Source organism: Ascidiella aspersa, chromosome 1 (genome assembly GCF_963924565.1).
Source record: "Ascidiella aspersa chromosome 1, kaAscAspe10.2, whole genome shotgun sequence".
Taxonomy (NCBI): Eukaryota; Metazoa; Chordata; class Ascidiacea; order Phlebobranchia; family Ascidiidae; genus Ascidiella; species Ascidiella aspersa.
This window is the reverse complement of record NC_139447.1, coordinates 11,219,319-11,246,001: the sequence shown is the minus strand read 5'-3', so window position 1 is coordinate 11,246,001 and position 26,683 is coordinate 11,219,319. Positions and strand designations below refer to the sequence as shown.

Genomic DNA, 26,683 nt, shown 5'->3' with positions numbered 1-26,683 from the left:
TCTTCTTTTTTTGGCTGGTTCAATAATTCGGCCATTATAAATAGTGTTATTTACCAGGTTAATTTTTGTAATATTAGGCTATATATTACACTTTGGTTTATTCGTTTTACTGTTTATATTAAGTTGTACTTTCTTTTTACTTGTTTCTGCAAGCAAAAACAGATATGGGCCGACAATTTTCTTGCCTTCACCAACAGGGCTGCGGAGTCGGTTAAAAAAAAACGAGTCCGACTCCGGCCAAAAAAATAAACCCGAGTCCGACTCCCGAGTCCCGAGTCCGACTCCAGCCAAATGTAAGATTTTGTCGAGTCCCGAGTCCAGCTCTGACTCTACAGTAGGCCTACCATATGTCCTCTTTTAGGAGGATTTGTCCTTTTTTCTCAAGAAAACTGAATGGTCCTCTGAGGACGCTCAAAAATGTCCAAAAGTCCGCTTTTTTCGCATTTTCAGTTACCGTAGTTGCTAAAAAATTTTTTGCGCTAGCTCTAAGTTAATATTTAATTTTTGCAATGATTCCAATGGTTTCGCTGTGTAATACACCACTCCTACAGCGCTGTACAAACTCTGTTTTTGCCAACTTTAACAATAAAACGGCAAAAACTATAGATCTACTTAGATATCAACTTTTTTTTAGCACAAAGTCTCTTTGAGTGCCATTGCATGTTTTCATATCATTGAAGGTATAACGGCACTATTTAAAATTTTGTTAACTTATAGATAACCGATAAAATTCATCCACCGTTCGAACTATTTTTTATCCATGTTTTATTTAATTGGATAACAGGCTAGCAACAGGGGACTCACACCTTTTCGCGCGAATCGATAATGTTATTGCAATATTGCTGCTGTTGTTATGTGTTATCACATCTTTTGAAACACGATAACGCAAAGTTTAATTTTTGCGCTTACATTTTTATTTGCGCTGACATCGCAGCCTTACAACTGTGGAGTAAATGCCCTCACGACACGTTTGTCAAAATCATCTCGCAAGGCATGGGAAAATTACCAAGGGGGGCACGGCTGAAAAAGATTAAGAACCACCTGTCTATGGCATCAGGTGGTTCTCAGCAAACGCTTTCTTTAAATTTAGACAACAATAAAGCAAAATATAAGCTATACATTATAATGCTGAAAAGGAAAACTCTGTTTACTGATGAGCTACTATCCGTGTTTCAGAAAAGGACGTGTTAATTTCGAAGCTGAATGCAATACTTGGATATGGCACGTTTTTCTCAAACGTAACAATTCTACAGTTGTTTTACTTGCAGGCAAGAAAATGTCCTCTTTTAAGGTGCTGAAAATATGGTAGCCCTACTCTACAGCCTGTATTTTACCCATTTACGCAACTGAATTAAGGTGGATTTTTTGCAATCCACTTCTATTGATGTCGTAATTGATCCACCCGCATTACATGGTTAAAAAATATTTCACCATTTGCTATTACACTTTTACAACTTACATTTTGCCGCCTTAACAGTTTAAAAATTTGATACTGCGCATGCGCACGTCGGACTCGGGACTCGGGTAGTTTTACGTGGTCTTACCCGAGTCCCGAGTCCGACTCCGGCAAAACAAACCGACTCCGTCGAGTCCCGAGTCCCGAGTCCGACTCCGACTCCGCAGCCCTGTTCACCAATAACGTTACCGATGCAAATGAACTGTTGTTGGACATATACACATCCCAAAACGTCTCCTTGACTTGTTTCTACAAGCAAGCAAACAGATATAGGCCAAAATGTTTCTGTCTTCACTTCTGACATGGATGCAAATATTTTTTTCACAAAAAAACGCATAAATTAAAAAAAATATGTTTGATGCCTTTGAAACCATAGATAAATGATAAACAAAAAAACATTCTCCACCCGAAATATTCTTCAAATATTTCATTAACAATACTTTTAAAATTTATGTTTTTTCCAACCTACTTCAAAAATATACACCCAAAACACTAGGGCTCAAACCACAAAAATCTACAACTTTATTAATTATTTTGTTTTCTAAATTCAAAGTACAACCAACAGATTTCTTATAAATCATCTTTTTGTATTACTTTGCCAGAAAACCACCCGATTGTTGGGTCGTTCACCCCTGAAAAACAAACAAGGAATTCATAGTATCATTTTTATGGTTTACAAGCGGTTTGATTTACATAAATAGCATATTGGCGAACACTACAAAAGGGAGATATATTGCTAGATATTACTGTCGCTAGGTAGGCGTAGAGAGCTTTAAATAACTTAACGTCACACTATTTTATAGAGCAAAAATAGGACCCACTCATAATTTTGAACCTTTAAACCCAATTAACATATAAACATAAATTTTAAAGATGAAAGCCGAATATGTTAAGTTTTAAAGTTTAACTTTATGAGTACCAGATTATAGACCCTGAAAACTATTTAAGGCGCAATTAACAAAATCCGTTTTTTATATACGAACAATGAACATGGTAAAAACAATTTAAAAAGCATTTTCGCGCCTTTCTGGCGTTTAAAAGCAAAATACAACGCTTTGACGTAATATGTTTCGCTGAAATCACAGTGCCCCTTTCTCACTTATTAGCGCGAGACAGTCCCCAAAACTTTTTCCTTTTAACCTATTATGGCTATCGAAGTTATAGTTCAAAAAGCTGTACACAATGTTAATGTTGTACAATACACTTATAATTTGATCTTGTCCATTGTTCGACTTTTGACATAACCTATGCCAAACCTTGCGTTTTAAATGTATGGAAATTGTAATGTTTCTTTGAAGTATATGATTTGGCTAAAAGTGAAAATATTTTGCTCTATACATTTATAAAAATTTAGTGCATGTTCCACTTGTAAGATTGCGGCAAACTCGTTTAGTTCTTTTAAAACAAGAACACAGGCTTAACCCATTATATAAGTTATGTTTCGTTAGGACTTGTTTATTACATGGGTTTCGTCGTTAAACCTGTTGGTGCTCTAAAAAAATTTTCGAGACCACAAAAGATTTGTGGCATTATATTCAAAGACTGAATTTGTTTTATAATTGCCCAATATATTCCACCACTGCAAGCGAAAAGTTTTAACAATTGAATTCTTCCTAATCGATCCTTGTGTGTGTGTAGAATGTACTCCTTTGGCGGAGCCGGAATCTGTTACGCTGCTTTAACAGTGCCCCTTTGTCGCGTATAACGCGAGACTGTCTGTATAACCGGTGTCGTTTTAACCATATCCTTTTTAGGAAATATTGCTACCGCTAGACAGGAGTAGAAAGCTGAAATCGATTTTACGATGACGTCATATTTTGTTTGTAATTTCTACCACCAGCTAAATCTCCTAGGTAGATAGACTTCTAAACCCTTAAAACGTAATCTACATATAAACTATAGTTTTACTGTAAAACTCTGGACAAAAAACGGTCTGAAACTAATAAGAAAAAACCTAAAAGAAGTTGAGCAAAAACAAAATATGTCCCGAAAAAAAATTTCCGGCTCATATAATAACCGGCACCGGCTTTTTCCAATTATATACGGCGCAGTTTATAGCGAAAAACAGGCGGCATTTGTAACATTCACTAGTTGAAGGTTAAACCTAAAAATAATCGTATGGTTACTCAACGAATAATATACTATATGCTTGCCACAAAAAATACAAAAAGTCAGAAAACGTAGCATTTCTAACATAATGCAAGTATATTGCTTACTACATATAATACTAACGTCTGTAAATATTTCAAATTGATGAGTAGTATGCAAACAAAATAGTTAAACGAGTATGCTTAGCGAGAGTTCAAATCGGTTGACAGAATTTAATGCTAGATTACAAAATAGAAGGGTGAAAGACAAAAACTCCCAATCCTTTGCTTTTAGGTATTGGGTGCTGCACGAACAAGCTGTGTAAATGCGAGACCACGAAAATAGTGTATGTTGCATGAATATCCTTTACGCTAAGCAAAAACGTCAAAACTTGGTGCTGTTCGATATACGAACAACCGCCTTCCCGGTGTTTCCCCCGCTCAGCATATCAATGAAGGCCTTTGGAATGTTCTCGAAACCTTCGGTCACCGTTTCTCGGATTTTTAGCTTACCCTGAAATAAAATGTTATCTTTGAGCTTTTACCGCCGTGAATTGACTTTACTGAATAAACTATGTTTAAGCTTCGTTAACCAGAAGATTGTTAACTAACTTAGAGCAGGTTATTCGGTAAATACTTGTCTAAGAAAAGTCAAACACCATTCTTTGCTATAGCAAGTCATCTTCAAATTAAACGGCTTTCCATTGTGCACTTCTGACGACGAGCAATATTTCAGTTTGGAACGTATCAAGCGAATTGTTTTTTATACATAGATCATGATAACTAACCAAACTTAATCAAAAATAATTATTTAGTGAAAATGTTTGGATTAAATTCAATTAGTAAGTTTAAATTTTCGTTCCTGTAAATTGTGTGAGTAAATCTGCATACCTCTGCGACCCATGGTGCGAGGTCCTTCAGAGCCTCGGCAAATCTGTCCCTGAATTGTACAACGTTGAATCCTTCTATTTTCAATTGACGGCTAACGAGAGCTGGCTGGAGAATATCCGCTGCAATTAAACAGAAATATGTTATCGGGTTTATTTCAGGTGCATGACTAAATTGTATGGGAAAATGACCACACCTGTGAGTTTTACTTACATTACACAAGGGGATTGCCCGATGTGACAAATGGCTACGATTAAGCTAGGTTAAAATGTTCCGTTTTAGAACTTTAAACCAACTGTTTTAGTTTACATGGTTTGTATTTGCTACCGAACATACATGGTTTGTTTGGGGCATGTATATGCATTGCATCCCTCATGACTTTTCACAATAATTCAAAAACTAAACGACAAAATACTTTTAGCTAAATTGGGCGAGAAAAACTGTGAATTTTGATTTGTGCATAATGCGTTATTGCAGAATAAGGTTCCGTTAATATATAACAGATACAGTTATCTGCCTTTAGTTCTTTTTACCAGCCGCTTTTTGGCACGGTGGTATTTACTGGGTTAAGAAATTGTACTCCAAACATCCCATTAAACAGAGATAAGCTGAAATTTTACAATTCCCAAGATAAGACACGGACAAAGTCGATTCAAACTACCGTAAAGCTTTATACCAGTGGTTCTCAACCGGGGTCCGCAAAACGTTTTCAGGGGGTCCACAAAAACTTCTAAATATACTTTTAGTAAAATAATTAACGCTGGGAAACATGCTTAATCACAATGTTGGTAAGTGATAAAATCACACTGCAAAATGTTGTAAATCGTATGGTGACGTAACAAATCGCATTGAGTGTGACGTAACAGACATATTGATTTCAGAAACCCTCTCGACCATATATACTAAAAAGGGCAGCGTATGTTCAAAATTTTGTTAATTTTTTTTGTTATCGTATACCTTTAGGAGGGTTTGGGTCGTTGTAAGAGCTGATGGAGCCACAAACGGCTACTCGTCCTTTAATGTTCATCGAATTGATAATGTCGCTGGACATTTGTCCTCCAACCTGAAATGCAACACACCACATTGATTTTGAGTTACACCAAGATTAATATTTAAAGTTTACCAAGGCCACGAGGTTCTGACACACTATACTGTTTTATACAGTTAAATAAAACAACCAAACGAAGGTCGCAAACACGTAATGCGTTAAGCACACAATGTTTTTGTGGAAACAATGAAACTCTTCACCACTTGACGACGATGCAATTCGGACAACGTAATATTATGTGTAATAATGCAATTCGGACAAATCGTTTTAAACTTTCTTACGTTATCAAAAAAGCAGTCGATCCCTTTTGGGGCAAGTTTGGCGATTGCTTCTTTACAGTTGTCGGTCTTGTAATTGAAAACGCCGTCGAATCCGATTGACTTTGCCCAATTGCATTTGTCCTCTGTTCCGCAGCACCCGATCACGGTACAGCCCTGTAGTTTATCCATAAAACGTTACTGTCTATCCCATATATTCAATGTGGTTCCGTAAAATCAATGTATTCGCTTTGAATTGACTACCCGAAAAAGAAGGGGTAGAACTTTAAATATCTAATTCATAAGGAAACAATAGCCTGTAAGCATGATACAGGCAATTGTAAAAAAAATACGGTATTATGTTAAATTATTACTCGTAATGAAAGAAAAGTTTATTAAAAGTTAAAATAGTGGCCACTAGATGGCAACCACTATTACAATAAAATTTAAGCACAATTTCAACGATGCGCTACCTCAAGAGGACTTCGTGCCATTAAGCACTTATTCAGTATAAGATAGAAAGAAAAACAAAACACCATTTTGCGTTGTTTTTTATATTGCAGGTGGTGACAGTTTGGCCCTTACCTATTTGCAGGTATGTTTTAAAAACACTTATTTATAGTCTCTTATTTATACATCACGTGAACAAAAACATAATTTTGCACTTCCTTTCGCACAAACATTAATTTAAAAGAAATTCAAAGCGTTTAAAATATATTTAGGATAGTTACTCCAGTTACTCCAGTCGTTTAAAAAATATTTTTTTAAGTCAAGTTTGTTGAAAACTAACATGTCAAGACCCAGTCCAAGTCATTTTGAGGACAAGACAATTTCAAGTCGACAGTAAGCAAATTGACATACAGCCAACAAATTGCTTTACGTGCAAAAATTGTGACTAACAACCTTTTAAAAGATTTATTGAATGTATTTAAAGAAAACTTGTTTATTTGAAAAAAATGACTTAAAAACAAGTAATTTATACGATTTATTTAAGTTAAGGCCAGTCATTTACTTAATTCATTAAAAACTGGTTTATTTAACAACTGTTTAATTTGTGATACTTTAAACCGAAAAACAATTGGCATATACCTTCAACTTTGCGATTTGTCCAACCAAACTGCCCACCGCTCCAGCGCAGCCATTTACCATTACTGTTTCACCAGCTTTTGGCTCGCAGATCCAAAGCAATCCAGCATAGGCTGTGATTCTTTACGCAGAACATAATATTTAATGAAAAAATTTTAAGAAACCATGAGTTTTGCTGTAAGCAATGCTTACTCAATGAAAACAATTATCACAGATGTGCATAGTATTTATAGCTATAGTTTTCGCAAAAACAGTTTGACTGGGTACAGCAATGTTCTGTGAAGTAAATATATTTATATATTACAGCAAGTCAGCTGTGTTTAGTTCGTCACAGCATTTTGTAATTTCCATGTCACAAATTGAAAGAATAGTCCTTAATGTTCAGAAATGTGTTGCACTTACCCAGGCATTCCAAGCGCTCCAACGCTGTAGCTTTTAGGGTGATCAGGTCTCAGTAAAGTGTCCACGTTGTACCAAATGGTGTCGCCCTTCGTCTTGCTAATGCTTCGCCATCCTGCGGTTTGTAAGACGTGACAGCCCACCGGATATTTCTCGTTTTCGCTTTTTATAACTCTGCAAATATAAAACGTTAAATTCAAATGAAATGTCCGCTACATGCACAAACACTTTGCACCACTCTCTGGAATCTCCAAACTATATTCCATGCTAAGTTTAGCTAAACCTGAATAAAAAAACATTTTCTTCGTTTTTATACAATATTTTGTCTCTTCAGCCTATCACGCGTACACTGGAGTATTTTTACTTACATATGTGTCCACAACCTAGCGCTGTAGCAGCTCACACTCAATAAAGCATTTTCTTTACAAAACGTAATTTGTCTAAATATCCTGCGTAAATGCAAATGTTTGCTGTTCAAGCAAATCTATAACGTCGTCAAAGAATCCTACCAAGGTTAAAGTTTGCCAACTGAAACCAAATAAACGCAATTTTTTATACATTTTTTCTAACATTAACTAATTTCACACCAGTTCGTTAACAAACAATACGTATCATAAGATTACATAACAAAAGGCCCCGTAATGACGTAACTTGAACGCTTACCATCGACGAAAATCCTAGATCCCCCCCTGCCTTCCACATCAGTGGCGTAGCCAGCCGAGAATTTTTGGGGAACCAAAATTTGGAATTTTTTGTTTAGTATTTCTCATTGTATTAACTGCCGTAGCGAACAGAAATATCAAAGCTAGTAAACCGTTTCGAGCAGCAACTGACTGAGTGTTAACGCAATACTAAAAAAACAGTCGAAGAGCAAAAACTGTCTAAAAGTAGTAAAACTACGTAATTGTATAGCAAACGTAATATTGACTACATCGTTTGTGACGTAACAGTACATGGCAATTAAAGGTGTGGCATGCCTGTGATCGACTGTTGTGGTACTGCTCATAAATGCTACAAAACAAATTATTAAGAGTAAATTATTTATAAATTTGGGGGGCATGGCCCCTCAGCCCCCCCTGGCTACGCCTATGCTCCACATGATGGTTTTGTTTCAAATTGAACTGCATATTGCAAACTAAACTTACTTGGCTGCTTGAAATCCTATCACAGGGTCGGTTATCGAAACGTTGTACGCTCTGCAAAGTAAAGTAGAGTTAGATCATTTAGATGTGTTGGCAATCAAGAAGCAATATGAAGAAAATTAGATCGAAATTAAAAGCTTAAAGATCAATACCAGAAAATAATACTCGAAGTGTAAATATATGCACAACAACAAAAAACTATGGATGAACAAACCTGATAAAAGGATCCACGCTGATAGCAACTGCCTCGGTAAGAATTTCTGCAAAAAACAAACGGGAATAATGTAATCGTCTGGGCAATATAAAAAAGTAAATAGTTTGAATAAAATATTAAATTGAAACGACCTTGCTTGAAAATAGATAGTGCATCTTTTTGAAAAAAGAGTTGGTTAAACAAACCTAACTATTCACAAGTACAGTAGAGTAAGTACTGTACCAGTGTTGTGAACAAGTCTTTTTGAAATAACTTAAGTCCAAGTCAAGTCTTTTGCAAAAAATAACAAGTCAAGTCCCAGTCTAAGTCATCGGTTGCCCAAGTCAAGTCCCAGTCAGGTCATAATGAGAGCAAGTCAATTTCAAGTCATGTCATTGACATAAAAGTAAATTGTTAAACTATTAAAATTGGTCCGATTACAAGCAACAATTTAACTAAAAAACACACAAACGCAATATACAGCAATAAGAGTGTTTAATGTGCAAAACTTGAGATAGATTTAAATGAAAAACACTTAATTTACTCCCAAGTTATTTGACAAAATGACTTAAGTCCAAGTCAAGTCATTTGTCCAAAAGACTTAAGTCAAGTCAAGTCATTTTGGACAAAGGACTTAAGTCAAGTCAAGTCATTTGAAAACAGTGACTTAAGTGCACTTAAGTCAAGTCAATGACTTAAGTCATTACAACACTGTACTGTACATACCTCCTTTCTCCAAATCTTCGCAAATTTCTTCTTCCACAATCTTAAAGTCGCTCAACTTGGGCATTCCTTCAAACTCCTTAGCTTTGTAGTAAACTTGTGACTTCACCATTTTGCTTGTGTCCGAAAACAAATTATTATTAACAGCTAATCCTAGAAATGCAATTAATAAAAGGAGGACTATATTTTTGTGGCATATCAGCGATTGCATGCCATTATATAAAAACAGAATGCAGATGTTGTTGTTTATATGTCACTAGGGCTGATGCATGTCAAAAAGGTAACCATTAAGGTTCCATATGTTGTTGCTATCTGCAAAGCTTTCTGAAATTTTCCGTTCAACGCACAGACAAAAAAGATTCGTTCGTTGACCAGTCAAATTAACCGCATACTAAACTGAGAGAAATAAAAAGAGAAAAAGTGAATTACATAAACTTCAACCAAGACCAGATTAAACTTTGATCAGGGCAAATTGTTAAAACGTCTTACAGCAACGAAGTGAGCACTAAGTCTGGCCACACTGAATTTTCATCGCGTTTTGTATCAAATTAACGTCGATATTTGATTCAAAGTGACATAGGTCAGTGCTCCGCAACCGGTGTGCCGCGACATACCCGGGGGTGTGTTACTTGAGTTAATTAAGGTTAGGTTTTAAGAATAAAAATTAACACGAAAATGGTACCAATTATAAAGGTGGTTTTTCTGACAAAGTATGTGATCAGTGCCGACGTTTCGATTACCTATACGGGTAATCTTCTTCAGGGCAATAAACTTGTAGCTTTACAGAAAACTTTTAATCGAAAACGTCGGCACTGAATACATATTTTTCAGAAGAACCACCTTTATTATTAAGACAATGCCAACAGTATATTCACGAAAATGGTATATTAAGGCAGACATCTTGACCTCATGCAATATTCCAAGTGCAACTTTAAGAATTTCCTTAATATTTACAACCTTTTTAAAACCTATGTTACCTTTTATCGCCGGAAGTCAAATTCTAAACGCGTGTTTTACCTTAATGAACTATACTCGGAGTAGGCAAATAAACGTTAACAATTGATTTGGAACATTACACCAAAGTTAAAAGGCATATGATTCATATGCTCGAAACCCATAAAATATCTTGTAAATTTGATTGTACAATTAAAAAAAGGCTGCTTTTTACGAAGAAACCAATACAAAGCCAAAATTGTCAGAATTAATTTTTGAATATGCTATTAAAAAAACCTAATGTTTGCCGCTATTGCAAAAGGGTCCAATTTTTAGGACTTGAGTGGCCGGCTTAAGATATTTTAGGAAGACCGTTAAATCGCAAAATCATAAGGTAAAAGAATGTAATTCGTTCAATTTTCGACGCCTTCGGCGTATCAGATCTTTTCGTTTTCTCCGGGTTGTCTAGAATATTTACTTGTGTTGTCCCTCGACAATTATTTCGTAGCTGTGAAGTCGAATTGTTTTAGCCCTGTTGGTGTGTCGCGATCAAAAAAGGTTGCGGAGTACTGAAATACGGTATACTGCTACATGCGCCGTTTAAGCAGATGCAATTAGTTGTCTTGATAATATGCGTTATTGAGAACCGACACACAACAGTGCTGGCGACTGAACACATTATCAGCAAGTCACATAGAGCTGCCTTATAGCAATAATGACAAAAGCAGTTAAAACAAAATGTGCACAAAGTAAGTATACGTTTCTTTACGGTAGGCCTAGTATTTTAAACTGAAAAGACACATAGTCATTATGAAGTCCTTGTACCTAAAAAACAAGACTGTTTTAATAGAGTAAAGGACTGTTCAAACGTTGTCTAAATACTATTATTTGGCGCATTAAACAACCGAAATATGGTTAACTTGAAAAGCGCATCTTGTTTGAAGGACTAACCACAAACTGACACAATTTGTTCTTCTAAAATCTAAACCAAGTTTACTAGTAGCTCCCTTTTTTCGATTTATTTTAGAACAGGCAAAGTTTCCTGTTAAAAAATTATATCAGACCTAAAATGATCTGATCACTCAACGTATAATTAGCTTTATGTTCATAACAAACAACAATTACGTCACCGACATTGCCCTAAATTTTTTGATGATTCATCTCATTATAAAATTTAATTCAGAAGACAGCAAATTGAAGAGGGGTTAAACCCAATTGAATCAATAACGCAACCTAAGGCGACACAGGACTTCACATCCCTCAGTAGGCTGCTAAACATATAGCGGCCCAGATTCTTTATAGTATAAAGCTATAGAATTTTAAGTTACACTGTGAGAAATTAGTTTAATACGTTTGTGAAAAAGGTGTTAAACAATTGTTAGTACGGTTGGGCTGATAATTGCACTTAGGTTACGATTTTAAATTGAACGTTGCTTTCATACGGACACATAGTGAATGTTTCAAGTGTCCCGTAACGTTGGGTATGTCTGATATAGGTTATTGCATGGTGCTAAGGAGAATTCAAACTGCTTTCTGTTTTAATGGCGCACTAAAGCTCTGAGGTATGAAATAGCTTTCAACTATTAACTAACATTCAAAGTTTAAAACAACGTCTATTTCACTCGACCATGTGACAATATTAACCAACTCATCACGGTGTATACTGCTACATCCGCCGTTTGGGCAGATGCAATTAATTGCCTTGCAAGAGTGCTTTACTGAGAACCAACACAGCATAACAGTGCTGGCCACCGAACACATTATCCGCAACTTCCGTATAGCCTATAGCAATAATGACAAAAGCAGTTAAAAGGTGCACAAAGTAATTATCTATTTCTTTACGGCAGTATTTTGAACATGAAAGGCACACAGTCTTTATGGAAATGTCCTTGAACCTAAAAACAAGAATGTTTCAATAGAGTAAAGCACTGTTCAAAGGTTGTCTAAATGCCATTATTTGGCACGTTAAACATGGACATACTAAAGCAGGGGTTCTTAAACTGCGGTCCATGGACCCCTTTGGGGTCCGTGAACTGGTTTTAGGGGGTCCGTGAAGGCAAAATTGAAATATTGGTACTATTTCTATTCTCCTTTTTACATTTTGTGGACTGAAAACTGCAGATTTCTACAGTCTATTTGTATAACGACGTCAATTTATGACGTCATTTTTTTTATTTCTTGCTTACAGTGCGTGGTCCACGCGAAGCAAAAAAACAATTTAGGGGTCCGCGGTAAAAAAAGTTTAATAACCCCTGTACTAAAGCAGGGGGCGGCAACCTTTGCTAGTCGCGGGCTAAACCAAACATAGCAAGCTCTCGGAAGGCCGTAATAAATTTCCACAAACAATTTTGTTATAGAAATGTGTGGTTCGTAGCACTCTTAATCAGGGTTGGACCTTAATGTTTTACTTAATTGAAAATAAGTCCAGTTTTACTAAAAAACTAGCAACACGCGAAGCGCGAAAAAAGCGTTTGTTTGGTTTAAGTCGGTCAATCTTGTACTATAAAATCGGTCAAATCTGTACTAAAGTAAACAGTGCCGTCTCGTCGGTATTTGTTTGGTTTGACAAAAGGTAGATATTTCCATTATCTTTAGTAACTTGCACAAGAACCGAGATGTAAAAAAGTAATTTTGCTGCAAACTGAGATTGTATGACGTGGAGTTTTTCCGTCAAAACAACAAGCCTATTTTTAAACAACAAAACATAGGTCGCTGCCTACCCTGCATACATATCAAAAATCGTTATCTTGTTTGCAGGATTAGCAACAAACTGACTCAACATAATATTTTAAACCAAATTTACCGGTAGCTTGCTTTCTCCGATTTCAGTAAAAACAGATTAAAGCCGAAAGTCTGCTCTACTGTTAAAAAGGTAGATTAGCGTGTAGACCAGTGGTTCTCAACCTTTTATGCTTCGTGGCCCCCTTTGAAAGGTTCTCGACCCTCGTGCCCACCTGCTTATAAAAATACCAAGCATTGTGTTTAACGTATTTTACTTGTTTTACTTCTTCACGTTAATAACAAATACAGGTAATAATCAAAGAACAAATGCACTTACTTTTGAAAATTAAAAAATAAGTCATTTTAATTTAAATTAACTTAGTTAGTCATTGCAAAGCGTGTTTTTTGACGCCGCCAGGGTATTTTTTATATTCGGCTCTGTTCTGTACTGAGCCAAGCGATATCACTACATTCGTCGAGATGCTTTCTCGATTTTCGCTTTATTAATGCATTACTATTAGCCTACTTGACAATTTTTTTACAATGAAAACTGTTTTACCTAGCATTGTACACTAGTTGCTCGCTTAACAGCATTTGTCGGACACTTAATGATTACGCAAGGGTATTGGCAAGTAATAAAAAAAAGCCGCCCGAAAAAACGCTGAAGCCGCACTCACTGCACGTCTACCTATGAAGCAGAACAGTAATTGCTTCGCCACAGCGACAGGGGGGGGGGGGGGGGATGGGCCACGGTTGAGAAACCCTGGTGTAGACCTAAATATGTCTGAACGCATAATATGCCTTATGTTCGTAACAAAAATACAGCAAAGAAGCATTACTAACATAATGCAAGTCTACTTCCTAATACAACATACTAACACCTGCACGTATTTACAATTGCTGAGTAATACTGTTGATCAAGCGCGCACTCAAACCGTTGCGTGAAAAGCTATCACAGTATTGGTGCCACTACACAGCATTCTGTCGGTTAAATGTATTACGCTGCTGTCAATATATTAAACGTCATTACCTTAAAATTTCTTTTGCACGAACATTTACTTAACTTAGTTGCTTTTATCTTTTTACTTTCAGTTTGTTTAAGCGGGCGAAGTCTTTCAAAAAATGCACAATCACCACGACCCGATGGGAAATCACGTTTTTGAAAAAAGGCAGACTGTCTGACAGCAACTGCGAAGCAGACTTTGCCCTAAACTTTTTAATGACTCATCCCATTTTAAAATTTACCTTCTTCAGAAGACAACAAATTAAAGTGGGGCTAAACCCAGTTGAATTATAAGCACAACCTGGTTAAGCACAGGACTTGAACATTTCCTAGAAGGCAACTAAGCGATTCCTCAAGCTAAACGTTTAAAACCTCAAGTTACAAGATACGACTTGTGTAAAAACTAGATCGATACGTTTGTTAAAAAGATACTAAACAATTGTTAGTTGGCTGACCTTAAGTGATTCCAATTAGGTTATATGATTTTAAATAAAAAGCTGCTTTTATTTGGACACATTGTGAGTAGTATTAATGCTTCTTAACGTTCGAACGCACGCTCGCCATCCGAACTCGAAAAGCAGCTATAATCAAACTGCTTTCTGTTTTAATGGCGCACTAAAGCACCAAAGGGTAAAACAGATTTCAACTATTCACTAACTCAAAACAGAGTTCAACACTCAATAACACAAACAGTCTACATTTCTACAACATAGCAGGTCACTTGTGTCAGCCAAGGCCGCCGACACGGGTTGCAGCTTCAAGTAAAAAAACGCAAAGTCAGCCCGACGCGAACAATGCGCTCAACCAAGGCTCTGCCAACTCAAAATGAACAGACTTGCCCTGTACAATTGCCTTGCATTGTTCACTACCGCGTCTCGTTTTTCAAACCGTTTCCTGTTGAAAAGAAACAAACAAGCGCTCGAGGGTGAAGCGTGATGAATTGTAGTTGGTCAAATACATACTGGTTAAACCTACCGTGACTTTAAGTTTAAACGGACGAGGTGGATTCTTTCATTAAAGTTGAAAGTTTTTAACCTATCTAAATCTAGCCAACCCGACTGTTTGTTTGTCCAGCTTTTAATCGGCGCCCCATGATGTTAACTAGTGTGTTGAAACATGTTGGCATTTCCCTAAGCTTCGTAAGTAAATGTTGCAATGATTGATGTGCACAAGGGTGAAGTGTTGCAGGAAGTTGTAAACCGTAAAGATGTGATGCCTACCTGATTAAAGCGCAACTACTATACGGTTTAAAGGTGTTTATTCTGACATTGATATAAGTTTCAATTTTGATCGTATTTGTGGAGTAACTAGAAAGATATAACAATGTAGTGGCACTGATCGGCGACAAGTTGAATTATAACATGACAATCCTTTTTTTTGAGTTATATTCAACGATATTTTAACTGTGTTATATATACGCGAGCTTCCAGAAGTTTGCACCCTGTCCAAGTTTATCATATTAGGCTCAGCTTCGTTTTTGCATTATATACAGTTGTTTATTTCTGATTCGGACAAATGTATTGAACAGTATTTTCTGTCTTTTTTCTCTTGACAACATTTTCTAAAATAACCAGCGTCTTTGTTTTCTTCGGCAATTTATAGTTATTTGACTTTCTGAAATGAAAAAAATATCAATAAGGATTTCAATAATTTTGCATAAAACCGAAAAAATAACTTATTCTTGCCGATTTTAGTGAAAAAGTACTTGGGCATTCAATCCTTGTTAAATTCGAGACACTCCTTCTCAAATCTACGTTTCTGGGCAAATCCATAGAAAAATATTTCTTGTAAATTCTAAATATAATTTCAACCCAAAACAAAGAATCTAAAAATACAAAGAAAACAAAACAATCTCTATAAATTGACGTAGTAAGCAAGTAGTGGGGGATTGTGGCAGAATGTGGCCGCTTGCCACATTATCATGTAACACCAGAAACTGTCTGCGGGCCGCTCAAAATCTCGTCCGGCCCGCGGGCCGTATGTTGCCCGCCCCTGCTCTAAATGGATGTATTTTGCGAAAAGCCATCTACCGGTATGTAGATTATTTTAATATTTTGCATTAATCTTGTGCATACAAATCTCACGATAGTGTTGTTATGAGTGAATGACTCGACTTAAGCGTATATGAGTTACCGTATTTGAATTACTTGGCATGACCTAAATCTTGCTAATTTGGCCTAATTAATTTTAACTAATGACTTGACTGGGACTTATTCATTGAGTCCAATGACTTGGTTTGTTTCCATTAAACATTTTTTTCAAAATCAAAGAATTTGTCTAAATGTTTGCAATCCAAAAATATTGCTCGCTATGTGATGCGTTTTTATTATTTTTTAGTTGAGTTATTGCTCATAATTGGAATATTTAAAAAGTTTAACTTTTATTTTTATGTTTATTTGAATGACTTGACTTGCAATTTACCTGCATCAAAATATCTTGGACAGGAACTTTTTTGTCATGGACTTGACTTGGACTTTCAGTCATTTTAAAAGACAATTTTTACAAGAGACCGCCTTGGGGACAACTGGTTTAAACTAATACCGTCGTGTATTTGTGATCGTTACCCTGGCATTCCAACTGCTCCAAGGCTGTAACTTTTAGGGTGATTATTCTTAGTAAAGTGTCTACATTTACTAAATCATGTCGCCTTTTGTTTTACTGACATAGCGTTTTTGCAAGACGTTGCAGCCAACCGGATATTTCTCATCCTTCCTGTTAAAAAACTTTGCAAGAAAGTGACAGGGTTCTACCGAAATCCGATATATAACATTCCTAACTGTTGTACCCCTGAAAAAAAAGATGGTATTTTTGAAATTGGTACACTTCTAAACCATTTTACGTAGAACATTCATCATGTAAACAAAATATAGTATGGAGCGGTTATGCAAAGCTTGTAAATAGCTACATAACATAATTTCGGTTTCATATGTAATGTTATTTTCGCTGTCCAACAAAATTAACAGAGAGAAACCAAAACGGAAATATTTATTTACACGAGCCTCAATCAGGACCTTTGCTGATACAGTTGTGTTAGGTCAGGGGTCGGGAACCTCGCGTGCCACATATGGCTCTTTTGTGACGCCATATGTTTTTGAAATGGTAAATCTTGCAGAAAAATCTAAGCTATCGAATCCTATTGTTTTTTAGTCTGTTATCGGTTTAAACTTATTGAAGTAATCTCTTAATTTCCAAATGGCCATGTTCTTCTTAGTGGAACTCCGTAATCAAAGTTGTGCGAACTTAGCTATAATTAATTTTTTTTGGAAAATAAAACAGCCCTTCTATATTTACTATTTTTTGTCAACCTGTATCGAAATAATAAAAAAGTATTATATGGCTCCCATGGAAATACAACCAAGAAAATTTGGCTTTTATGGCTCCCTTAGCTAAAAAGATTTCCCCCGTCCCCTGTGTTAGGTTAATCAAACTTGAGAAGGATACCTAAAGCTCAAGCGTCTTATAGTGCTATACGGTGTATGCACTACCGCCGGTCATTCAACTTTGTTTTGGAAAGTCATGAGCATTTTAACATCGCATTTTGTGTAGATTTTACGGCTATATTTAATTTACATTGTCAGAAACGCCAATTTTTAAGTAGCAAATACAACAATCAATTAAATACAAAGTATAGTGCTACATCCGCCGTTTAAATAGTTTAATAGTCGTGATAACATGGTTTATTGAACCAACACGACCAACACGCCGTGCGCGCAACTGAACACATTATTCATCATTAACTGTAACTCGCATTCTGATTAATGACAAAAGCAGTTAAACAAAATACACACAACTATATGTATTCTTAATTCTTATCAGTTTAATTACGTTGCACGTATAATGTGAGATATTTAAAACTGCCTTGATTCTTCCCAACAAATGTTCAACACCTGATAACTAGGGCGAGTATTTTTTGACCAAAAAAATAGGAAATTTTGACCTGAAAAATTAAAATGTTGACAAATTTTGACCTGAAAATAATTTATTTTGACAAAATTTTAACCTGTTAGAAATGCATTGATTTAAATTACCTAGGCGTCGTTAATTACGCACTTTTTATACTGTATATTGCTCTAATAAAGATATAATACGGTTAAAATGACTTTGAACTTATATCTAATTTTTTTTGGATAAAATGAAAGATAAATTTCAAAATAAGCTGACTTTATTTTTTTTTAATTTTGTAAGCGATTTATGTCTAATTTTATTCTATTTTAACTTACAAAAATATTGACAAATTTTGACCTAACGTGTAAATTTTGACAAAATTGACAAAGTGAAAAAATATTCGCCCTACTGATAACTGACAGCAGTAGTCTTTAATGCTTGATATAAAAGTCAGACATTTTTATTAATGCTTGATATAAAAGTCAGACATTTTATGCCGATATGAGAAAACAATATAAATATATATTTATATATTTTGTCAGCAAAGCATTGTGATATATATTAATTGATATAATCGTTCGAGTAATATTAACTTAACGTCATAACCAGCATTGATGAACAACCTCTCTTTATACGGTCACATTTGAAATTGAGAAAACAGAACAGTCATTGTAAGAAAACCCTGGTCTCCAGTATTCAGGCTCTCCAAATATTCTTGGTCGGCAATATTTTTGACAATACATAGTAAAGCGCTATTCAAACATCGTGCAAACCCCATCACTTAGCAAGTTAAACATTTACCTACCGACTGGCTATTGTTGAGATTTTGTGTGCTTGATAGATTTGTTCTTGTTGGATATTTATAATATTTTTGCTAAAATTTTGTAGTTTAGATTAACTCTATTTAGGTCTCATGTTGTACAAGGCTGGTAAAAGCTACTATTGCTTAAATTAAAGTTATACTAAGCGGCTTTTTATACATTTAGTGATGTTTACGTCAAAAAAACTTATTTTTATTGCAACTTGAAAATTAAATTAAGCTTCGAATTCAAGTTATCCTATAAAGTTGAGGCTTGACAACGCTGAACAACTAAAATATAGGTCGCTGCCTATCCTACACATTTTGCTGTAGAAATATAGCAGGAAACCGACACAACACTATAGGGCCAACTTACATTTTAATCGAAATTACCGGCACCGGCTTTCCGAATATATGCAGCGCATTTTATAAAAAAAAAACAGGCGGCATTTTTTACATTAAATAGTGAAAGGTTAACCCAAAATAATACTTTAAAAAATGTAGATCGTATGGATGATCAACGAATTTTGTAGGCCTACATGTTTAAAGTTGCTGAGCAATACTTTTTTAGACTGACTGCAAGCACAAACCGGTGCCTGAGGGTTATTACAGTATTGGTGCCATTAAACTGCATCTGGTCTGTTAGAGATATTACGCTTCTGGATATTGTTCTTTGTTTTTGACTTGGAGTATCGTTTTTAGAAGATATAGTAAGCTTCGTTGGCTTTCTGATAACAGTATATATATATATACATATCATTTTATTTACAGCTTGTTTAGGCGAAGGCATTTAACAGTCCACCAGTACAATTGAACCACAGTTCTAAACATCTACCTGACAGCAATTGTGAAACAGATTTTGCCCTGATATTTTCAATGTCTTATTCATTTTAAAAGTAACTTCCTACAGAATCGCTACTATAATATCGTATTTTTACAGAAAGATTACATTTTTGTTTTGCAAAACAATAAAGATTGCGTTACTAAATATAGACCATCCTTATTTCAACAAAAGTAAGTCGAATATGCTTAAAGAAAGTTTAAATCGCTTGACAGACTTTTATGCAAGGTTACAAAACATGCAGGGTGAAAGACAAAAACTCCCAATCCTTGTTCAGCGATTATGTCGACGGTGCTATATACGAACAACTGCTTTTCCGGTACTTCCCCCGCTCAGCAAATCAATGAAGGCCTTGGGAATGTTCTTGAAACCTTCGGTCACCCTTTCCTGAATTTTAAGCTTACCCTGCAACAATATGTTATCTTTGAGCGTTCACCGCCGTGAATTGACTTTGCTGAATACACAATATTCAAGTGTTGTAACCCAGTAATGTTTAACTATAACTTAGTACATCAGGTTATTCGGCAAATACCTTCTCTACATAAGGTCAAACCCCATGCCTTGCTGTAGCAAGTCATCTTCAAGTCAAGTGGCTGTACAATGTGCACTTCCCATGCCGAGAAGTATTTCATTTTGGGAAATATTAAGAAAACTGTTTTTATGCAAATATTAAGATAACTAGCCAAACCTCATAAAAAATATATATAGTGGAACCAGTTAAATTAAAGTCAAGTCATTTGCCAACAATTTTCGTTTCCGTAATATTGTGTGTGTATATCTGCATACCTCAGCGACCCATGGTGCGAGGTCCTTTAGAGCCTCATCAAATCTGTCCCTGAATTGTTCATTGTGGAATCCTTCTATCTTCAATTGACGGCTAATGAGAGCTGGCTGGAGAATATCCGCTGCAATTAAACGTAAATATGTTATCAGGCTTATTTAGGTGGATGACTAAATTGTATGGAAAATTGACCACACCTGTGAGGTTTTGAATTACTTTACACAAGTTATATGATGTGACAAATTCCAATGGCTACAAGCTAGGTTAAAATGATTCTTTTTAATACTTTAAGCTGACGGTTTTAGTTTCCATAATTTTTGTATTTGCTACCGAACACACATGGTTTGCTGGGGCATGTATAAGCTTTGCATCCCTTATGACTTTCTTAGAACAAATAAAAAAAATTTAGACAAATTTTGGCGAGAAGAGCTGTGAATTTTGATTTATGCATAATGCACCATTGCAAAATAAGGATTTGTTGGTACATTATAAATATAGTTATCTGCCTTCCACTTAAGACCTTATTTATCTTCAAACATGCCATTAGACAAGAATAAAAAATTACAGAGAGAAGCTAATATTTAACAAACACCAAGATAAGGTACGCCGAAGTCGATTCAAACTACTGCGCTTTATATCATAGTACAGTAGTTCGAAAACTTTTTTATTCCGTGGCCCAATATTTTTATAAAACAGTTCGTGGCCCACTGTGTGCGTAAAACATTTTGTGTACGGTCTTTAGCGCATCGTCCAAATTAGATAGCAGCCTGGCCGATATTATACATAGGCCTATGGCAAAATTGCCAATCTGCACTTGAACTGCCGTTTTGAATAAAACCATTCATCTGGAGACTATAAACAGACTCATTAAGGCATTAATGAATTTATTCTATTTAATCTGTATTTATGAAGAAATCCTTTTCAGGTTTTTGCTATGTTTTTCTCCTCTAGCGATAGCTAGTGAACATTGATTAACAACAGTTTTTCGTATTTTTCTACCTTGAAATATCATTTGACAAACAAAAAAGAAGCTTCAGTAAGTTTCCGACTTATGTGTCAAACTTCAACCACACCGGGACTCTTGCACTACAATGATACTAAAACGCTCTGTAGAAACAATGGTGTTTCATGGGTCACTCATAACTGTTAAAATCTAACAAAACGTAGTCCCACACTTTTTAAACAGTGACTTTTGTTTGGTCAGACAGGGATAAATGAAGGGTAAAGGCGTAGAATTAATGTTTCAAAGTCACAAGATTCTTAGAAATAATGCTAGCAATTAGTTCAGTAAAACAAAACATGCATAATTGCAATCTTTTAAATAGCTCTATATATGGCTCACTGAAAATGGCCTCGTGGCTAACTACCGGGCCGTGGCCCACAGTTTGGGAACCACTGCCATAGTACAACAGGACATATTGATTTACAAACCCTCTCGGCCACATATACTGAAAAGGGCAGCACATGCTTTGTTCAGTGCATTGTATACCTTTAGGAGTGGTCGAGTCGTTGTAAGAGCTGATGAAGCCACAAACGGCTACTCGTCCTTTAAGATTCATCGAATTAATAATGTCGCTGGCCATTTGTCCTCCAACCTGAAATGTAACGCACCACATGGATTTCGAGTTACACCGAGATTAATATATTTGAAGTAAACCTAGGCAAAGAGGGTTGGACACACTATAGCAGGGATGGCGAACTTTTTTACAGCGAGGGTCACAAACGAGACCTTATTCCTTACAAAAAGCTTAAGTATGGGTCATATATTTAATTATGGTATGCTAATTTTATGCGAAACTTTGATGAAAAGCCAAATATTAAGAACCTAAACAGCATTTTTATGGGATTACAGGAGTTAGCAGAAAGCTTTTTAGCATGGTTTAACATGGTCTTCAAACACTTTGCACGACCCACAGATTGGATAGCGCTCTGATTTATCTAACGAAAAATTGTTTTTTTAGATTCATATATTCCTGAAAAAGATGGATAACATTTCGGTATATCTAACCAGAGAGACAAATGGGTCATTAAAAATATGTGGCGGGTCACGAAGCGGGTCAGTGGTTCGCCCTCTCTGCACTATGGTATATAATACCATGTAATAATGCAATTAAGACAAGGTCAAGTTTTTAAAACTCCTTACGTTATCAAAGAAACAGTCGATCCCTTGTGGGGCAAGTTTGGCGATTGCTTCTTTACAGTTGTCGGTCTTGTAATTGAAAACGGCGTCGAAACCAATTGACTTTGCCCACTTGCATTTGGCCTCTGATCCGCAGCATCCGATCACAGTGCAGCCCTGTAAATACATGGATTTTACAGCCTTACCGTTACGTTTAAGTTATGTTAGTTTATCCATAAAAAGTTACTCTTTATCTATATGCCATGTATGTGTTCTGTAAAGTCAACATACGCTTGTATTGACTATCGAAAAAAAGGGGTTAAATTTTAATTGTTATTTTAAAACGAAACAATAGCGTGTAAGCATAAAACAAGCAATTGTAAATAATTTACGTTATTCTTTTTATTATAACTTTAAATGGAAGAAAAAGTTTACCAAAAGTTAATACAGTGGCCAAAAGATGGCAACCACCATTCTATGATTCTATTTGTTTTGTAAACAAGTCATTTTGAATTGAATTGAAGTCCAAGTTCAGTCGTTTGAAAAATATTAATTTTTATCTATGTCAAGTCTTTTGAAAAAAGAACATATCAAGTTCCAGTCCAAGTTAACCGTTGTCTAAGTCAAGTCTCAGTTAATTCAATTTGAGGACAACATAACAAATCAAGTCATGTAATAAAAAATACCATGTTAAACTATTGAAATTGGTAAACTCGTTGGAATATTTGAGCAAAAACTGAACCGTAAATAAGAAAAACGCAATATACAGCAAGTAAAAAGTGCAAAATTGTGACAAACGACACAGTTAAAAAATATATATTTAAAGAAAACTTTTTATTAGAAAAAATGACGACAAAAGTAATTTTAAACCAAGATTAATTTTAAACCAGTTTATCCAAATTACTTAAGTCAATCAAGTCAATTGATGACAATCACTGAAGTGAACATACGTCAAGTCACTTAAGTCATTACAACACTGGTTTATTTATCCAAACTGCCTAATTTGTAATATTTTAAACCGACATATAATTGGCATCTAATTACCTTCAACTTTGCGATTTGTCCAACCAAGCTGCCCACCGCTCCAGCGCAGCCATTCACCATCACCGTTTCACCAGCTTTTGGTTTGCAGATCCAAAGCAATCCAACATAGGCAGTAATTCTTCACGCAAGACATATTATTTTATAAAGAAGATCAATAAACCATGAGTTTTTCTGTAACTATCACAAATTTATATAGTATTTATAGCCACTCTTTGGAACAGGTATAACTACTTTTTGCAACACGCTTCTTAGTCACAGATCCTCATCATAAATCCATTACCACGAGTATATAGGTAATTATATCGCGTTATGGTTGTATAGCAGTTTCAAAGACACCAATAACGAATAGTCCTTTATTTTCAGAAACGTGGAACCTACCCAGGCATTCCAAGGGCTCCAAGGCTGTAGCTTTTAGGGTGATCAGGTTTCAGTAAAGTGTCTACAATGTACCAAATGGTGTCGCCCTTCGTCTTGCTAATGCTTCGCCACCCTGCGCTTTGTAAGACGTGACAGCCCACCGGATATTTCTCGTTTGCGCTTTTTATAACTCTGCAAAATATAACAAGCTTGTAAATAAATCCGACCTGTAAAATTGAAATGAAATGTCAAAACCCCTGCCGGTCTCCATCCATCTATACGCCTAACATACAAAACGATTAAAGTTTTGTGGCACGAGGCTACGGAATCTTCAGACTATATTCTATGCTAACTTTTACTAAATCTATATGAAGAACATTTCTTTTGTTTTTTTGACAATATTTAGTCTCGTCATTCTATTAGGCGCATAGTGCGATATTTTTACGTTATAAACATGTTATTTATTGTTATAAACATGTCATTTTGGACTTAAGTCCTAATCAAGTCATTTGTAAAATAACTGAAGACCTATTTAAGCCTTTTTTAACTAAATAAATACCAAGTTCCAGTCAAAGTCATAATTAGGCCGAGTCAAATCCAAATCAAGCTCTTGTCAAAAAATTAAACGTTAAATTACTGTGTTAAAACTGGTAAACTCGCCCGATTATAGGCAATAACTTAACTAAAAAATAACGAAAACGTACACGTAGCAATAAAATTGTTTTATGTTCAGAAATTACAATAAATAACGTAATTTTACCAAACAAAATGCTTAATGAAAAAATTCATTTCAACCCAAGTCATTTGTCCGAAAGATTTTAGTCAAGTCAAGGTATTTGGAAACAATGACTAAAATTATGTATTTGCCTGAAGTCTTTACAACACTTATTACACTTAAAAATGCTATTTCTTTACAAAACGCAATTTGTCAATATAGCTTCGTCAAAGATTCCTACTAAGTAAAAGTTTTGTCAACTAAAACGAAATAAACGCAATTCGTTTAACCCTAAGTCTAGCGTTAACTAATTTCACAGCAGTTCGTTAAACAACAACACGCTTCATAGGATTACATCACAAAAAGGCCCTGTTATGACGTAACCTAAAAAAGCAAACCCCCGAAGAAAATCCTAGATCCGCTCCTGCGCTCCACATAATGGTTTTATTTTTAATTTGACTGCAAATTGCAAACTTTACTTACTTGGCTGTTTGAAATCCGATCACGGGGTCGCTTAACGGAAATTTGAAAAGTCTGTGTAGTAAAGTTAGGTCATTTCTATGTGTTGGCAATCAAAAATCAATATAAAGAAAATTAGATTTTAAAAGCTTAAAATCAATACCAGAAAATGATACTCTTAAAGTGAAAATATATGCACAACAACAGAAAACTTTGGATGAACAAACCTAATGAAAGGATCCACGCTGATAGCAACTGCCTCGGTAAGAATTTCTGCAGAAGATTCACGTATATAATTTATTCGTAAAATCAAAAAGATAAATATGGTTTCAATAAAAAAATGCGTTTAATACAATTTTCCTTGAATAAAGATGGTGCATCATGAAAAAAAATTTATAAACAAACCTAACTATTCACAAGTAGGGTATAATGTTTGTATTTTCGGTGAATTGTAATAAAACTTAATTTCAAATTGAAAAAAATGGCCCTACCTCCTTTCTCCAAATCTTCGCTGACTTCTTCTTCCACGATCTTAAAGTCGCTCAACTTGGGCATTCCTTCAAACTCCTTAGTTTTGTAGTAAACTTGTGATTTCACCATTTTGTTTGTGTTTGTTAAACAATAATTATTTTATTATTAATTAATTATCCTAGAAAAGCAATTATTGAAAGTAGCACTATATTTTTATGGCATATCAGCGATTGCATGCCATTATATAAAAACAGAGCAGATGTTTTTGTTTATATATGTCTATTAGGACGGATGCATGTCGAAGAGGTAACCATTAAGCTTCCATGTGGTGTTATCATCTGGAAAGCTTTCTCGCATTTTCCGTTCAACGCACAGCATAAAAAACAAAAATTTGTCCGTTGTTCAGTCAAATAAATTAACCGCACAAAACGAGATAAAAAGAGAAAAAGTAATTTACACGAAACTTAACCAAGACTAGAGTAAACTTGATCAGGCCAAATTGTTAAAAACTGCTTGCTGTGTAGTAATCACTTAGTCTGGTCACTTATTGCGTTTGGCATGCATTACTGCGAACGGACACCACACAACAATTTTAGCCATTAAACATGTTATCCGCACTCACATACAGCTTATAGTTCGAAACGTTTGTATAAACAATATTTAGCACAGTTGAGCTGATAACTTGCCCTTAGGTTAAGATTTTAAATTAAAAGTTTCTTTTACTGGGACACATAGTGAATATTCTAACCAAACTGCTTCTGAACGTTAAAATTTAAAAAGCGCTTATCGTCGAAACTCGATAAGCAGCTGTATTCGAACTGCTTTCTATTTTACTGGCGCACTAAAACACTGAAGTGTAAAATAGCTTCCAACTAACAACTATAAGATTCAAAGTGTCATACAACGTCCATTTCACTCGACCGTGTGACAATATTAACCAACTCAACACAGTGTATACATCCGCCGTTTACGCAGATGCAATTGATTGTTTTGTAAGTATGCTTTTATGCGAACCGACACCACAACCACATATCTGGCCACTGAACATCATATCCTCACTCACATACAGCTTATAGCAATAATGACAAAAGCAGTTAAAACAAAATAAGCACAAAGTAATTAGCTGTTTCTTTACGGTAATATGTTAAACTGAAAAAGGGTGTCTTGTTTGGTTTATAAAAAAACGAGAAGAATAAATTAATTTTGTTTATAATGCATACTGCTGTAGCTTAGACGCCTGTTTTCTCTACGTCGTTGAAAAGTCTGTTCGTTTCAC

General features: G+C 35.3%; 2 protein-coding genes across 2 annotated transcripts; both read right to left on the bottom strand.

The window, feature by feature from the left end:
* Positions 1–3,454: 3,454 nt before the first annotated feature.
* On the bottom strand, positions 3,455–9,428 carry LOC146167484 (prostaglandin reductase 1-like). Its single transcript, XM_083390918.1, has 9 exons — positions 9,283–9,428; positions 8,578–8,623; positions 8,367–8,417; positions 7,225–7,395; positions 6,826–6,943; positions 5,761–5,913; positions 5,389–5,494; positions 4,435–4,553; positions 3,455–4,057 (listed from the first exon to the last, which is right to left on the bottom strand). The coding sequence occupies exons 1-9, from the start codon at positions 9,389–9,391 to the stop codon at positions 3,929–3,931; spliced, it is 1,002 nt and encodes a 333-aa protein (XP_083247044.1). The 5' UTR covers positions 9,392–9,428; the 3' UTR covers positions 3,455–3,928.
* Positions 9,429–19,755: 10,327 nt separating this feature from the next.
* LOC146167483 (prostaglandin reductase 1-like) lies at positions 19,756–25,536 on the bottom strand. Its single transcript, XM_083390919.1, has 9 exons — positions 25,428–25,536; positions 25,164–25,209; positions 24,961–25,011; positions 23,784–23,954; positions 23,406–23,523; positions 22,386–22,538; positions 21,732–21,837; positions 20,248–20,366; positions 19,756–19,866 (listed from the first exon to the last, which is right to left on the bottom strand). The coding sequence occupies exons 1-9, from the start codon at positions 25,534–25,536 to the stop codon at positions 19,756–19,758; spliced, it is 984 nt and encodes a 327-aa protein (XP_083247045.1).
* Between the last annotated feature and the right edge of the window lie 1,147 nt (positions 25,537–26,683).